At 33.8% G+C, this 17361-nt stretch overlaps 1 protein-coding gene across 2 annotated transcripts in view; it reads left to right on the plus strand.

Annotated features, from left to right (window-relative positions):
- The window catches only part of LOC100375613 (transmembrane ascorbate-dependent reductase CYB561-like), a 29380-nt gene extending 12019 nt beyond the window's left edge, over positions 1-17361 (plus strand). The window contains exons 3-7 of one of the 2 annotated variants that reach the window (XM_006813903.3): positions 1459-1663; positions 4978-5180; positions 6346-6500; positions 8920-9094; positions 14360-14540. In XM_006813903.3, the coding sequence (XP_006813966.1) occupies positions 1477-1663; positions 4978-5180; positions 6346-6500; positions 8920-9076 (702 nt within the window). In that variant the 5' untranslated portion in view covers positions 1459-1476 and the 3' untranslated portion in view covers positions 9077-9094; positions 14360-14540. Of the gene's footprint in view, positions 1-1458; positions 1664-4977; positions 5181-6345; positions 6501-8919; positions 9095-14359 lie in introns of both variants that reach the window. The other variant, XM_085501259.1, reaches the window with a different exon arrangement.

Genomic DNA, 17361 nt, shown 5'->3' on the forward strand with positions numbered 1-17361 from the left:
ATTGAAAACAAAATTCCATGCGAAGATATTTCACAGTATTGGATAGCCTTGCAAAATAAAAGTATTCTGTGTGTCAAAAATACAAGTAGTTGCATGGTTTGGGCAGCAGCTTATATTAATGTTGTTTTGTTTTTTTTGAAATAAGTCTAAAAATGGCACATGGTAAAACGTAATAAAACACTTTTATATATTGATGTGTACAATGTGGCTAAGATTATGAAATTAGGTGAAATATAAACTACACTGTATATGGGGAAAAGGTGTACTCCCAAAGGTCTCATACCACCAACACCTTAAAGCATATACGGTAGTTGTTTTCCCCTTCAGCGACAATAAATTTTGAGTAAAAGTAATGTATTGTACAGTTATCCAGTTACATCATGTTAGCACTTACACATACCAATCACGCTTTTAACAGTGTTTGAAACAAAATACAGACTACTTGTCACCCTTGCAATATCATCGTCATTCTCAAAGGGATCTACATGACTTTGACCACAGTTATTGAAATTTAAAATTGATGTGGCAGTAGCTGTAATTATTGATCTTTTTCCTCCAATTTTTGACTCCCATGTGCGAAGCACAAAATGGGAGTCTTTGCGGTTAGTATGTGTGTGTGTGTGTGTGTGTGTGTGGGTGTGCGTGTGTGTGTGTGTGTGTGTGTGTGTGTATGTGTGTCCGTCTGTTCCACTGATATCTCAAGAACCATACATCAGTTTTTGATGAAACTTGGTGCATAGATGCTCTGGGCTAATGCGCAGATTTGATTAGGTTTTGGTAAAATTTCATGCATATTAATTACCTAATTTGCATGATAATAAGCTAATTTTTAGCTGTTCCATTGATATCTAAAGAACCACTTATTGGATTTTGATGAAACTTGGTACATGGATGCTCTGAACGAATGCTTGGTTTTGATTAGTTTTTGGTAAAAATTACCTAATTACTAATTACCTAATTTGCATAATGATTAGTCAATTTTTGGTTTTTCCACTGATATCTCAAGTACTAATCATCACATTTCAATGAAACTTGGTACATAGATGTCATAGGACCTGATAGTTTTTAAGGTAATGTCAGTGCATATTAATTACCTAATTTGCATAATTAATTAATTTTCAGCTTTTGATTTTTTTTCAAAATCACAGTTATTGTCGCTTTTAAGGTAGAGGAGAACGTCATAAAAGGGATCAGTTGAATTGTTTACTCATGCAGTCCAGTATCACATTCTCTTGCAGGTAAAACACAAAGGCCCCTGGAAACAAAACTGTTTCAGATCGAATTATTTCAAAAATAGGTCGGTTCGTCAATTTTTATTTTTGCTATAAAAATATTTGATGCACACTGACCAGAAAAATTGTAAACTGTAACAGTATTTTGAAACGGAACACAATATATATATACAATGTGTATATATATATATTAGTCTTAACAAAATTTTCTTTTTCTTTATTTCAGATCGTATAGTGAAAACAAATGGAAAAGATGATATTTTTTCAAGTATTAGTACTGTGTTCGCAGTTAGTTGGTTTGCTTGGAATTACATTGATTGGTGTGTGGATGGGTAAATATTTGGGTGGATTTGCTTGGGATGGAAGTGACCAACAATTCAACCTACATCCATTGCTAATGACAGTGGGATTAATATTTCTCTATGCTGAAGGTTAGTCAGGTTTATATTACTCTATACTTGCTCATTGATATCATGTGAACTCAATGTCTTCATTGGTTGACTGTCACTCAATACCTTCATTGGTAGACTGTCACTCAATACTTCCATTGGTGGACTGTCACTCAATACCTTCATTGGTTGACTGTCACTCAATACCTTCATTGGTAGACTGTCACTCAATACATTCATTGGTAGACTGTCACTCAATACCTTTATTTGTTGACTGTCACTCAATAAGTTCATTGGTTGACTGTCGCTCGATACCTTCATTGGTAGACTGTCACTCGATACCTTCATTGGTAGACTGTCACTCAATACCTTCATTGGTAGACTGTCACTCAATACCTTCATTGGTAGACTGTCACTCAATACCTTCATTGGTAGACTGTCACTCAATACCTTCATTGGTAGACTGTCACTCAATACCTTCATTGGTTGACTGTCACTCAATACTTTCATTGGTTGACTGTCACTCAATACCTTCATTGGTTGACTGTCACTCAATACCTTCATTGGTAGACTGTCACTCAATACCTTCATTGGTTGACTGTCACTCAATACCTTCATTGGTTGACTGTCACTCGATACCTTCATTGGTAGACTGTCACTCGATACCTTCATTGGTAGATTGTCACTCAATACCTTCATTGGTTGACTGTCACTCAATACCTTCATTGGTTGACTGTCACTCAATACCTTCACTGGTAGATTGTCACTCAATACCTTCATTGGTAGACTGTCACACAATACCTTCATTGGTAGACTGTCACTCAATACATTCATTGGTAGACTGTCACTCAATACTTCCATTGGTGGACTGTCACTCAATACCTTCATTGGTTGACTGTCACTCAATACCTTCATTGGTAGACTGTCACTCAATACATTCATTGGTAGACTGTCACTCAATACTTTCATTGGTAGACTGTCACTCAATACTTCCATTGGTGGGCTGTCACTCAATACCTTCATTGGTTGACTGTCACTCAATACCTTCATTGGTAGACTGTCACTCAATACATTCATTGGTAGACTGTCACTCAATACCTTCATTGGTAGACTGTCACTCAATACCTTCATTGGTAGACTGTCACTCAATACATTCATTGGTAGACTGTCACTCGATACCTTCATTGGTAGACTGTCACTCGATACCTTCATTGGTAGACTGTCACTCAATACCTTCATTGGTAGACTTTCACTCAATACCTTCATTGGTAGACTGTCACTCAATACCTTCATTGGTAGACTGTCACTCAATACCTTCATTGGTAGACTGTCACTCAATACCTTCATTGGTAGACTGTCACTCAATACCTTCATTGGTAGACTGTCACTCAATACTTTCATTGGTTGTCTTTCACTCAATACCTTCATTGGTAGATTGTCACTCAATACCTTCATTGGTAGACTGTCACTCAATACCTTCATTGGTAGACTGTCACTCAATACCTTCATTGGTAGACTGTCACTCAATACCTTCATTGGTAGACTGTCACTCAATACTTCCATTGGTGGACTGTCACTCAATACTTTCATTGGTTGACTGTCACTCAATACCTTCATTGGTAGACTGTCACTCAATACCTTCATTGGTAGACTGTCACTCAATACATTCATTGGTAGACTGTCACTCAATACCTTCATTAGTAGACTTTCACTCAATACCTTCATTAGTAGACTGTCACTCAATACCTTCATTGGTAGACTGTCACTTAATACTTCCATTGGTGGACTGTCACTCAATACCTTCATTGGTAGACTGTCACTTAATACTTCCATTGGTGGACTGTCACTCAATACCTTCATTGGTTGACTGTCACTCAATACATTCATTGGTAGACTGTCACTTAATACATTCATTGGTTGTCTTTCATTCAATACCTTCATTGGTAGACTGTCACTCAATACCTTCATTGGTAAACTGTCACTCAATACCTTCATTGGTAGACTGCCACTCAATACCTTCATTGGTAGACTTTCACTCAATGCCTTCATTGTAGACTGTCACTCAATACCTTCATTGGTTTTCTTTCACTCAATACCTTCATTGGTAGACTGTCACTCAATACCTTCATTGGTAGACTGTCACTCAATACATTCATTGGTAGACTTTCACTCAATACCTTCATTTGTTGACTGTCACCCAATACCTTCATTGGCAGACTTTCACTCAATACCTTCATTTGTTGACTGTCACTCAATACCTTCATTGGTAGACTGTCACTCAATACCTTCATTGGTAGACTGTCACTCAATACCTTCATTGGTAGACTGTCACTCAATACTTTCATTGGTTGTCTTTCACTCAATACCTTCATTGGTAGATTGACACTCAATACCTTCATTGGTAGACTGTCACTCAATACCTTCATTGGTAGACTGTCACTCAATACCTTCATTGGTAGACTGTCACTCAATACCTTCATTGGTAGACTGTCACTCAATACTTCCATTGGTGGACTGTCACTCAATACTTTCATTGGTTGACTGTCACTCAATACCTTCATTGGTAGACTGTCACTCAATACATTCATTGGTAGACTGTCACTCAATACCTTCATTAGTAGACTTTCACTCAATACCTTCATTAGTAGACTGTCACTCAATACCTTCATTGGTAGACTATCACTTAATACTTCCATTGGTGGACTGTCACTCAATACCTTCATTGGTTGACTGTCACTCAATACATTCATTGGTAGACTGTCACTTAATACATTCATTGGTTGTCTTTCATTCAATACCTTCATTGGTAGACTGTCACTCAATACCTTCATTGGTAAACTGTCACTCAATACCTTCATTGGTAGACTGTCACTCAATACCTTCATTGGTAGACTTTCACTCAATGCCTTCATTGGTAGACTGTCACTCAATACCTTCATTGGTTTTCTTTCACTCAATACCTTCATTGGTAGACTGTCACTCAATACATTCATTGGTAGACTTTCACTCAATAACTTCATTGGTAGACTGTCACCCAATACCTTCATTGGCAGACTTTCACTCAATACCTTCATTGGTAGACTTTCACTTAATAACTTCATTTGTGGACTGTCACTTAATACCTTCATTGGTAGACTGTCACTTAATACCTTCATTGGTAGACTGTCACTCAATACCTTCATTGGTAGACTGTCACTCAACTCTTTCATTGGTAGGTGTTCAGTCTGTGCCTTCATTGATACACTAACACTTAATATCTTCATTGCTAGATTAATTTATCTTCGGTAAATACTGTCCGTGAGTATCATATTCAAATCACTGTAAATTAACCCTGTCAATGTTATATCTGTTTACAGCAATGCTGGTGTACAGAGTGTTTCGAAATACTACAAAAATCTACATCAAATGCCTACATGGGATGATACATTTATTGGCTCTGATCTGTGCTGTGATTGGTTTAAAGGCTGTATTTGATAATCATAATTTCAATGGCATAACCAATATGTATAGTCTTCATAGCTGGATTGGAATCACGACTGTAGTCCTGTTTAGTTTACAGGTAAACCTTGTCTGCATAATTCTCTATGAACAGCAAGTTTCTTAAATTTGAGAATTTTTTTTTATCTCAAACATACTAAAATTATGAATTTTCAAAATGTTTTCAGCGAAAGTTTTCTGTAGTTTTATTTCTTTGCGGATTACGAATGTCACATTCATAATCCTATATCATATGTCAAATTTTTTTTCTTTATCATTATTGATGTAGAAACCTTTTTCTTGTCTCCCATATGACCTGACCTGGTTTCAAAATACCGGTACCCCCAATTTAGTTGGTATAATTGAATCTTGTTGTTCGCAAAGGAGTTAATTCAAACAATGGCTGGTTAAAAGCATGTCAAGAAGAAAAAAAACTATTAAAATGATACCTATAAATTGTCTCATATTTACCCTTACTGAGAACTGTCATATTAAACACCCTCAGTGAAACTTCGCTGTAAATATCATACACTTAATGGAACAATTCTGCAGGTTGGAAAGCGGTTGTACCTACCAACAGTAACATGGAAAATGGAAACACAACTTGTGACAAATGATAAGTCATATTCGGAAAGAACAATTTTAAAAATAATTAAAAAGGACTCATACAAGTTTTTAATATTTAGCTGAGTAAATAGTTCAATCAAATAAATAATGAGGAACAAAGAAAAAGTATGTACATCTGAACTTGTTTTTATGCAAATAATAACTTTCTGATATTCCTCATTTTTTCCTACTCTGGCGGCCATTTTGAATTCAAAATCTGTAATGATACATTAGGTTCATAATTATAAAAACTAGTTTGAGTACCAAAGTTTTTTCCATGGATTTTCGAAAATCTGATCACATGAAATAATTCAGCAGTATTTAAAAAAAATTCTGTGTTAAAGCAATATCATATCATATAATATCATATCACTCGATATCATTTTTACGATAGGGATAATACGTGGACCCATAAACTGCAGACCCATGCAATCATGTTAAAAATAGTTAATACTGACAGCGTGTACATTTTAAAAGAACTACCCAAGATAACTGGTCAGAAAACAAAATTACTATTTGTATGAGAATTTCTAACAAGTAAACAAAATATTAACCTAAAGCCACAAAACCACAGCTATGGAAGGCATATCTCTTGTCTACTTTTTTCATTTTTAGAATTCTATTGTTTTTTCTTCACACAGCTGCTTTGTGGTTTTGTGTCATTCCTAGTACCAGGTGTATCTCGAACTCTGCGTGCCAGCTACCTACCCACTCATGTATTTTTTGGAGTATTTATTTTTGGCATGGCAGTAGCTTCTGCTCTTATGGGCATAACTGAGAAGTTGCTTTTCACTCTGTAAGTATAACATTATCTTAATCATTCATTATTTATCCTTATTTATTTTTCCTATTTATGCAATATTTATATTTAATTATTTATTTACTTAATAAAGCATTCTTCTTTATATTTAATATATCATTTCTCATTTCCATTATGCATCTGTAATCTAATTTAAAATTTGTGATAAAAAAAATGTTTGTAAAAAACATTTTTGTAATCTTGAATATTCCTTATCAAAATTGTTGACATGTAATTAAAAATAGCGTTCAAATGTTTAGTATACTTATAGATATTTTTCATTTGATACATATGCATGATATCAATTTGAATTTATGTACATGTATTTGGAAATATAATTCTTTCATAGACACATGCGAGTGATGATATTTGTAAATCTGCATCTTAATGGTGATTGTCAGGTGGCAAGGCTGTTATATGAATGAAATAATGCTATTCCCGCTGGCTAATGTCTTAGTTAAAATCTGAATGTTAGCATAATATACCAAATTAGGAGTTCACTCACGTTTCTGCTTCGTCCAGACTGATTTAACAATAATGGCAATGAAGGGCTCCTGAGAAAGTTGTGCAATGTAAACCTAATCTGCATCATGTGATTTATTGGTACATTGCTATGCAACCACAACTTGTGTGAAATGCATTCGCTTAAACAAACACTGTGCATTTTATGTTTCAGAATTTACTGATACAAACTGCTCTTAAGCACAAAACAGTAAAATTTATCAAGGCAGCCTTGGGGTGACCAGGCAGTAATGTTTTAACGTGAAAACGCTGCAGTTTGCAGTGAAACGATTAAAATAACTTTAATGAATGTTTTAGGTTTTGTGTAATGTTTTGTTTAAGTATAATGATGGTTTTCAATATTTATGTATGTTCCACAGTTGATATAATGTAATTAATTGTACGGCACCAATTAAGTGAAAAACGCTGTCTTATTATTTTGTTACTATGGTAATGCATTATCTTGAAGTCAGGTATTCATATTGTAACAATGTGTCTAGACTGAAAAAAAATTAGATACAACAAATAAGTAAAGTACCAGTAAATCATTTATCGTACATCCAAGATATAAAATTTGATGAAATTTAGTAATCAATGAGTTGTTGTATACGGTTATTGCAAAGAATGCATGTACTGCAGTTGTACTGACCTACATGTTGACCTAACTGCCTGTGTGCATACTTTGCGGTATTTTCATGAAAACCATTATTATTATACTTCATTATCATGCTTGTAGTAAGAAAAAAATGTGCAAACTTGAAATATTATTTAACAAGAGTCATGTTTGTGTGACCAAGTTTTGTTTTCATTCATGTGCTGAATTGTCGTCGTGTCTGTATTAATGCTATACATAACATGTGATTTGATTGATGTACATTACATGTGATTTGATTGATGCTATAATTAACACACACCATTTGATTGACATACATAGTACAAGTAATTTGAATGGCGTACATAACACGTGTGATTTGATTGACATTCATAACAGATGTGGTTTGATAGATTCTGTGCATAACACATTTGATTTGATTGATGTACATAACACGTGCCATTTGAATGACAAACATAACGCATGTGATTTGATTGACATACATAACACATGTGATTTGAATGACATACATAACACATGTGATTTGATTGAAGTACATAACACATGTGATTTGATTGACATACATAACACATGTGATTTGATTGACATACATAACACATGTGATTTGATTGACGTACATAACGCATGTGATTTGATTGGCATACATAACGCATGCCATTTGAATAACATACATAACACATGCAATGTGAATGACGTACATAACACGTGTGATTTGAATAACATACATAACACATGATTTGAATGACGCACATAACACATGCAATTTGAATAACATGCATAACACATGCCATTTGGTTGACGTATATAACACATGCCATTTGATTGACGTACATAACACGTGCCATTTGATTGACATACATAACACGTGTGATTTGAATGACGTAAATAACACGTTTGATTTGATAGATTCTCTACATAACACATGCCATTTGAATGACATACATAACACATGTCATTTGAATGATGTGCATAACATGATTTGATTAATGTACATAACATGTGCCATTTGATTGACGTACATAACACATGCCGTTTGAATGACGTACATAACACGTGTGATTCAAATGACGTACATAACACGTGTGATTCAAATGACGTACATAACACGTGTGATTTGAATGACTTACATAACACATGATTTGATTAATGTACATAACATGTGTGATTTGAATGACGTACATAACACATGATTTGAATGACGTGCATAACACATGCAATTTGATAGATTCCGTACATGACACATGTGATTTGATTGGTGCTGTATGTCTTGCTTGTTAACTACAAAACTGTTTTCAATTGCAGTGATAATTATAGTGATTTGCCAGCAGAAGCTAGAATAGCAAACACTGCAGGCATATGCTTTCTTGTCTTTGCTGGTATCATTGGTTACCTAGTTACCAGGCATGATTTTAAAAGAGAAGAAGTTGACTATGAACATGAACCTCTTGCCATGGATTAAAAACTACCCACATATCATGTAATTATATATCACCTCATTTCCCTAGATGTATCTTTCTTGTGGTAGACTTGTCACCAAACCAATTCAAGATTTTCTCTGGTTAATCCAGTGTATGTATAGTGTATATGGCCCTGTATAGATTATGTTGGGGATTAATTATACTATAATGTATAGGGATTATTTATATTTAACCTTCAAGAACCAAAATAAACTTTGGTTATTATCACAAATCAAAAATATTTTAACAAATCTTCAATTATTTTGGTCAAAAAGTGTAACCAATTGGAAATTATGTACATTTTGTATAATAAAATAAATTAGTAAAATTAATTTTATAAGATACCTAAATATGTGAAAAAATTTGGCGCCAAAATTATGGCAAGAAAAATTGTTGTATTCAAAAAACCAACTATGATAGTCTGAGACTCATTAAAATACTAGTCTTGTTTCCCTGACAGCATTTTCCATTGTGATAAGTTGGTAGAATATTGTCTTCTCCCCCGGCTTATCTCTCACGTTTGAAATTTTGAAATTGGGACAAGATCTATTATAAGAAAATCTTCTGGTTGGAAGTCATGTGAACTGCATTAGGTGGCTTACATTTAGATGTCATGTGACTTTCATTTTAAGTGATTTGCAACTTTCATTTAGGTGTTGTGCGACTTTCATTTAAGTGTTTTGCAACTTTCATTTAGATGTCATATGACTTTATTTAGATGTCATGTGAATTACATTTAGGTGTCATGTGACTTTCATTTAAATGTCATGTGACTTTCATTTAGGTGTCATGCCACTTTCATTTATATGTCATGCGACTTTCATTTAGATGTCATACCACTTTCATTTAGATGTCATGCGACTTTCATTTAGGTGTCATGCGACTTTCATTTAGGTGTCATGCGACTTTCATTTAGATGTCATGCGACTTTCATTTAGATGTCATGCGACTTTCATTTAGATGTCATGCGACTTTCATTTAGGTGTCATGTGACTTTCATTTAGATGTCATGCGACTTTCATTTAGATGTCATGCGACTTTCATTTAGATGTCATGTGAACTACATTTAGGTGTCATGTGACTTTCATTTAGTTGTCATGCGACTTTCATTTAGATGTCACGCGACTTTCGTTTGGATGTCATGTGACTTTCATTTAGGTGTCGTGCGACATTCATTAAGATGTCATGTGACTTTCATTTAGGTGTTGTGCGACTTACATTTAGATGTCATGTGACCTTCATTTAGATGTCAAGCGGCTTTCATTTAGATGTCACGTGACTTTCATTTAGGTGTCATGAGACTTTCATTTAGATGTCATGCGACTTTCATTTAGATGTCATGCGACTTTCATTTAGATGTCATGTGAATTACATTTACGTGTCATGTGACTTTCATCTAGATGTCATGCGACTTTCATTTAAATGTCAAGTGAATTTCATTTAGATGTCATGTGACTTTCATTTAGATGTCATGTGACTTTCATTTAGGTGTCATGTGACTTTTGTGTCATGTGACTTTCATTTAGGTGTCATGCGACTTTCACTTAGGTGTCATGTGACTTTCATTAGATGTCATGCGACTTTCATTAGATGTCATGCGGCTTTCATTTAGGTGTCATGCGACTTTCATTTAGGTGTCATGTGACTTTCATTTAGATGTCATGCGAATTTCATTTAGATGTCGTGTGACTTTCATTTAGGTGTTGTGTGACTTTCATCTAGATGTCGTGCGACTTTCATTTAGGTGTCGTGTGACTTTCATTTAGGTGTCATGTGAATTACATTTAGGTGTCATGTGACTTTCATTTAGATGCCATGTGACTTTCATTTAGGTGTCATGTGAATTGCATTTAGATGTCATGCGACTCTCATTTAGGAGTCATGTGACTTTCATTTAAATGACATATGAATTTCATTTAAATGTCATGTGACTTTCATTTAAATGTCATGCGACTTTATTTAGGTGTCATGTGAACTACATTTAGGTGTCATGTGACTTTCATTTAGATGCCATGTGGCTTTCATTTAGGTGTCATGTGACTTTCGTGTCATGTGACTTTCATTTACGTATCATGTGACTTTCATTTAGATGTCATGCGACTTTCATTTAGGTGTCATGTGAATTACATTTAGGTATCATGTGACTTTCATTTAGGTGTCATGCGACTTTCATTTAGATGTCGTGTGAATTACATTTAGGTGTCATGTGACTTTCATTTAGGTGTCATGTGACTTTCATTTAGATGTCATGTGACTTTCATTTAGGTGTCATGTGACTTTCATTTAGGTGTCATGTAACTTTCATTTAGGTGTCATGCGACTTTCGTTTAGATGTCATTCGACTTTCATTTAGATGTCATGCGACTTTCATTTATGTGTCATACGACTTTCATTTAGGTGTCATGTGAATTACATTTAGGTGTCATGTGACTTTCATTTAGGTGTCATGTGACTTTCATTTAGGTGTCATGTGACTTTCATTTAGATGTCATGCGACTTTCATTTAGATGTCATGCGACTTTCATTTAGATGTCATGCGACTTTCATTTAGGTGCCATGTGAATTACATTTAGGTATCATGTGACTTTCATTTAGATGTCACGCGACTTTCATTTAGATGTCATGCGACTTTCATTTAGATGTCATTCGACTTTCATTTAGATGTCATTCGACTTTCATTTAGATGTCATGCGACTTTCATTTAAATGTCAAGTGAATTTCATTTAGATGTCATGTGACTTTCATTTAGATGTCATGTGACTTTCATTTAGGTGTCATGTGACTTTTGTGTCATGTGACTTTCATTTAGGTGTCATGCGACTTTCACTTAGGTGTCATGTGACTTTCATTAGATGTCATGCGACTTTCATTAGATGTCATGCGGCTTTCATTTAGGTGTCATGCGACTTTCATTTAGGTGTCATGTGACTTACATTTAGATGTCATGCGAATTTCATTTAGATGTCGTGTGACTTTCATTTAGATGTTGTGTGACTTTCATTTAGGTGTCATGTGAATTACATTTAGGTGTCATGTGACTTTCATTTAGGTGCCATGTGACTTTCATTTAGGTATTAGGTGTCATGTGACTTTCATTTAGATGCCATGTGGCTTTCATTTAGGTGTCATGTGACTTTCGTGTCATGTGACTTTCATTTACGTATCATGTGACTTTCATTTAGATGCCATGCGACTTTCATTTAGGTGTCATGTGAATTACATTTAGGTATCATGTGACTTTCATTTAGGTGTCATGCGACTTTCATTTAGATGTCGTGTGAATTACATTTAGGTGTCATGTGACTTTCATTTAGGTGTCATGCGACTTTCATTTAGATGTCATGCGACTTTCATTTAGATGTCATGAGACTTTCATTTATGTGTCATACGACTTTCATTTAGGTGTCATGTGAATCACATTTAGGTGTCATGTGACTTTCATTTAGGTGTCATGTGACTTTCATTTAGGTGTCATGTGACTTTCATTTAGATGTCATGCGACTTTCATTTAGATGTCATGCGACTTTCATTTAGGTGCCATGTGAATTACATTTAGGTATCATGTGACTTTCATTTAGATGTCATGCGACTTTCATTTAGATGTCATGCAACTTTCATTTAGATGTCATTCGACTTTCATTTAGATGTCATTCGACTTTCATTTAGATGTCATGCGACTTTCATTCAGATGTCATGTGACTTTCATTCAGATGTCATGCGACTTTCATTTAGGTGTCATGTGAATTACATTTAGGTGTCATGCGACTCTCATTTAGATGTCATGCGACTTTCATTTAGATGTCATGCAACTTTCATTTAGGTGTCATGCGACTTTCATTTAGGTGTCATGCGACTTTCATTTAGATGTCATGCAACTTTCATTTTGATGTCATGCGACTTTCATTTTGATGTCATGTGACTTTCATTTAGATGTCATGTGACTGTAATTTAGGTGTCATGCGACTTTCATTTACATGTCATGCGACTTTCATTTAGATGTCATGTGACTGTCATTTAGGTGTCATGTTTTTAATGCATGGTGTTTCTTATGGTAATGCATGTCATGTCAACCTCACCCTTTCTAGATGTCAGTGTATATCTCGCTCGCATGTTTCAGCAATCAAAAACTAAACCGTCATCACTCTGTGTTTTAAATATTGAAAAATATAATGACTTGCCTGATGTGTGCATATATTGTCTTTCTATTACTGTACGTGTTCTTCCTAGAGGCTTTCGAGCATCGTTAAATATCATGTTCTTCTTGACTTAATTACCATGTATGACCTGGTACTCTGCATTTTGTATAACATGTTAAAATTGTATTATATATTGGGAAACATGTTTGAATCGTTTTGCTTTACACATAGGTTAAAGCGGGGGAGTCGTCACCTATGCATGCGTCAGGTGGCCATATCGTGTCATTGTTTACAAACAAGCGTCTACCCATGGGCCTTTGCGTTTTTAGCGTGTGTTGTTATCGTCGCTTGGGACTCAATTCCTACGTGTGCACAGGTGACGACCCTCCCACATTAAAGTTGTATTATCTGATGAAGTAAGTTGTATGGAGTAAATTGTATGAACTAAAATCAGTAGTTACGTCATTTTGCTTATCAGAACATGGCACTCATTGACTGATTTATTTTTTATCTGGGATACATAAAATTGTCATGAAACACAGCTCATGTGATTTGATTGATGCAATACATAGAACACATGTGGTTTGAATGATGTACATAACACATTTGATTTGAATAATGTACATAACACATTTGATTTGAATAATGTACATAACACATTTGATTTGAATAATGTACATAACACATTTGATTTGAATAATGTACATAACACATTTGATTTGAATAATGTACATAACACATTTGATTTGAATAATGTACATAACACATTTGATTTGAATAGTGTACACAACACATTTGATTTGAACGATGTGCATAACACATTTGATTTGAATGATTTACATAACACATTTGATTTGAATGATGTGATTTTAATAATCCAGTACATACCATGTGATTGCAATTTGAATAATATGGTACATAACAAATGCTATACATAACACATGCCACTTTTTGACGAATGTACATAACAAATATATCCCATAATACAACTTTAACAAACAAAGATTCAAACTGTACTGCGTTTTTCGCAATTCACTAAATGTGTCTCAAAATATCAGTTTATTTGAAAGTATCAAATACTGGTACTAAAACCATGCATTGTTACTAATACCTAGTCTCTGGGGCTTTCTTTTTTTTGTTCTTTTTCAGTTCTGACAACTATCATTACTTCCCGCTAACCGGTATAATTGGTAACCTGGCTGGATTGTGTTTCGTGACATTTGCGTTGTTAGTTTGTTATATTGTATGTGCGCCCTCATGGAAAAGGCAAGAATTTTCAACAAATGGAAAAGTATAAACTGACTGAATATAATAGTACTGGTACCTCAAATGGTATTATTATCAATTTTTTTTTTTTAGGTTCTGAAATACATTTTTAAATATTATTATTAAAGGGCCGTGCTCATTGCAGATGTGTACATTTGAAAAGGTTCCGAATCTTGTGTATTTTCACCAGCAGTCATTTGTGTTGTTTTGCATACAAAGAAACCCATATGGTAAATTCTTTATTGCAATGTCAACCACCTTTATACCACAGATACATTGTTTTGTTGATGGTATTTATTTTCATCTACAGACTGTTTTTGATTATTTTTTCGAACATGGAATTGTTGTTGTATGTACTATATTGATTTGGCGAGAGACAAATTCTTTGCAAATTTCATGAGTCGGTGAAAATTGTGAATTTTTATAGCAATGAAGTATATTTTGTCTTCATTATTTAATGTAATTTAATTTTCAAAACTTGAAAATTACTTGCAACAAAGATAAAATGCGTTACAGTATTTCACTCCCAAGATTAAATATGGGGTAAATGGAAATTAGGATATATATGAAAGTTGAAAGACGATTAGAAAATGCGTAAAACACTGACAATGTGATTACAAAACAGTCCAAGTTTGACTCAACATCTAAGCATACTCCTAATAGCTGGATTTGTCTTTTCATAACAAATTAAAATTCGTAAAGTTAGTATTATCGTCGTCAATAATTTAAATTATTTGTTGTAATATTTACCCTATGTTACTAATATGGAGCATATTTAGGTGAATTACACTGCACAATTTATTTATATGGTGGTTTTAAAAGCAAGCTCTGACTCAAAGCTAGCTAAATATTATGTTACACTTGGACTGTGCTGTTCATTCTAATGGTTATCTACAGGACAGGACAAATCTAATACAGCCCTGTTGATTAAAATTAATTGCTCGCTCCTGTAGTTGTGAATGCTGCCTTTAAAAAATAAAGTTTTGGAATGATGGAATTTAGTGGTCTCGAAAATTAGTGTACAAATCTTATGGTGAGTTGCCAGGTTATAAACTGCCAAGATAATTATAATAACATTAACAAATATTTGTTATTTATTATAAATTTATTTGTTTAATTAAATAAAATTCATCAGTAATTTAAATTTGATGTACCGGTATTTGTTCCTTTGCAAAATGACCATTGGGGGCAGTATTTAGGGGGCAGTATTTATCTATTGAACCAGTGTGGCATAATCAATTTTTCTGTTAATATTTTGATATATGTATAGATTAACCATGACTATGCGATGGGGATAGTGCGCCCATTTCAATATCAAAAATCTGACATGGCACAAATGGTACATTCATCTTATGCACCATGACCAGTTTAAAATGCAGTCTTTGAACTTACAAATTGCCAATTTGAATCGGCTGTGAGGGATAGAACAAATATAAGAATAACACGTATTCAGACTTAGAAAATCATGAAATATTGTAGCAGTGCGAAGATCCTTATGACAGGGAATTATAAAATCTTGAAGTTTCTAGAAAAGTAAATAAAATTTTTTGATATACGAAAATTGGTGTTTGAATTAAGAGTAATACAGTATAAATACAGACTTGCTAAAATCTAACTAAAACTTCATTTTTCCCCCCGTCCAATGAATTGATAATACACTATGTATACCCATTTCAACCCAATGTATATACATATAAGAATATGTAAGAATAGAATAGCAGTTTCTTATTAAAACTCTTCAAATTGAATTTACCGTTAAAGTTTGGAAAAGCCATTCTATCCTAACTTGGCTACCCCAGAGCTTTCATTGCATGTGACCATTTTACTCGTACTCTGAACAAGCATACTTTATTTTCACTTTTTCACTGTTATTTTTGCTGTTATTTTATTATCGCAAATCAGTGAAAATAAATTTCATACAAAACATCCCGAATTTATTCCAGCTAAAATAAAGTACTTCACAGTAGTGGCTAGGTGCAGTCAAAGTTCTGGAACATATTTATTAACAGACTGCTACAAAATATTATACGTACTGTAAAGGGGGTAATTATTCACTGGGTTTTAATTTAGCATATTTCGCTGACTGGAAAAATGCGCTAAATTAAAACACAGTGAATATGTAAAATTTAGCATAGAACACATTATCTTAATGACGAAACCGTGAATTTAAAACCCACTGAATATGCCTGAAATGGTAATCAGTGAAATTTAAACCCAGTGAAAATTAGTCATTTCACAGTATCTTGTTGCATTTCTGAAATTTACACCAATTAGTTCATCTGTGATAGCTTTATTTCATAATTCTTTAATATATAATTTATTGTCTTGACAATTTAAATGTTGAAAATAATCGTTGTAGTTATGGTTTTGTATTATGTTTATTGTACAGTGATGTGTAATTTTAAGATAAATGTCACTTCATAATTTTACGCTGAGCAAGATAACAATAGTCGATTGTCTAAGCAGTCAATTGGTATCTATATAGGATAATTAGGTCCCTCCATGTGCAGTAAATCGTATTGTCACTAAAGGTGAACGTCTTATGGTCAAGATGTGGATAAGACTGGACATTTACCCGCAGCTTAAGCCTTCGATGTTAAGCCTAAAACTTCCCATTATGCGTAAAATTGACATATCATATATAATTATTAAATATATATTTTTATCAATATTATGATATTTTTATGGACATGTAAGTTATATGATGGACAATATCTTCTGTATATGGTTAAACTGTGTCATTACGGATGTCATATTATGAATAGAGGTTTCTGTGGCTATGTTTAATTTCCACACTTCTGTATACGCGTGTGTCATGCTAGCTTTGTAAAGTTGAAGTTGTGTCCATGGTAACTGCAAATAAAATAGCTTCATTATACAAGCAA

The sequence above is a fragment of the Saccoglossus kowalevskii genome, chromosome 7 (genome assembly GCF_978046115.1).
Source record: "Saccoglossus kowalevskii chromosome 7, keSacKowa6.1, whole genome shotgun sequence".
NCBI classification, from domain to species: Eukaryota; Metazoa; Hemichordata; class Enteropneusta; family Harrimaniidae; genus Saccoglossus; species Saccoglossus kowalevskii.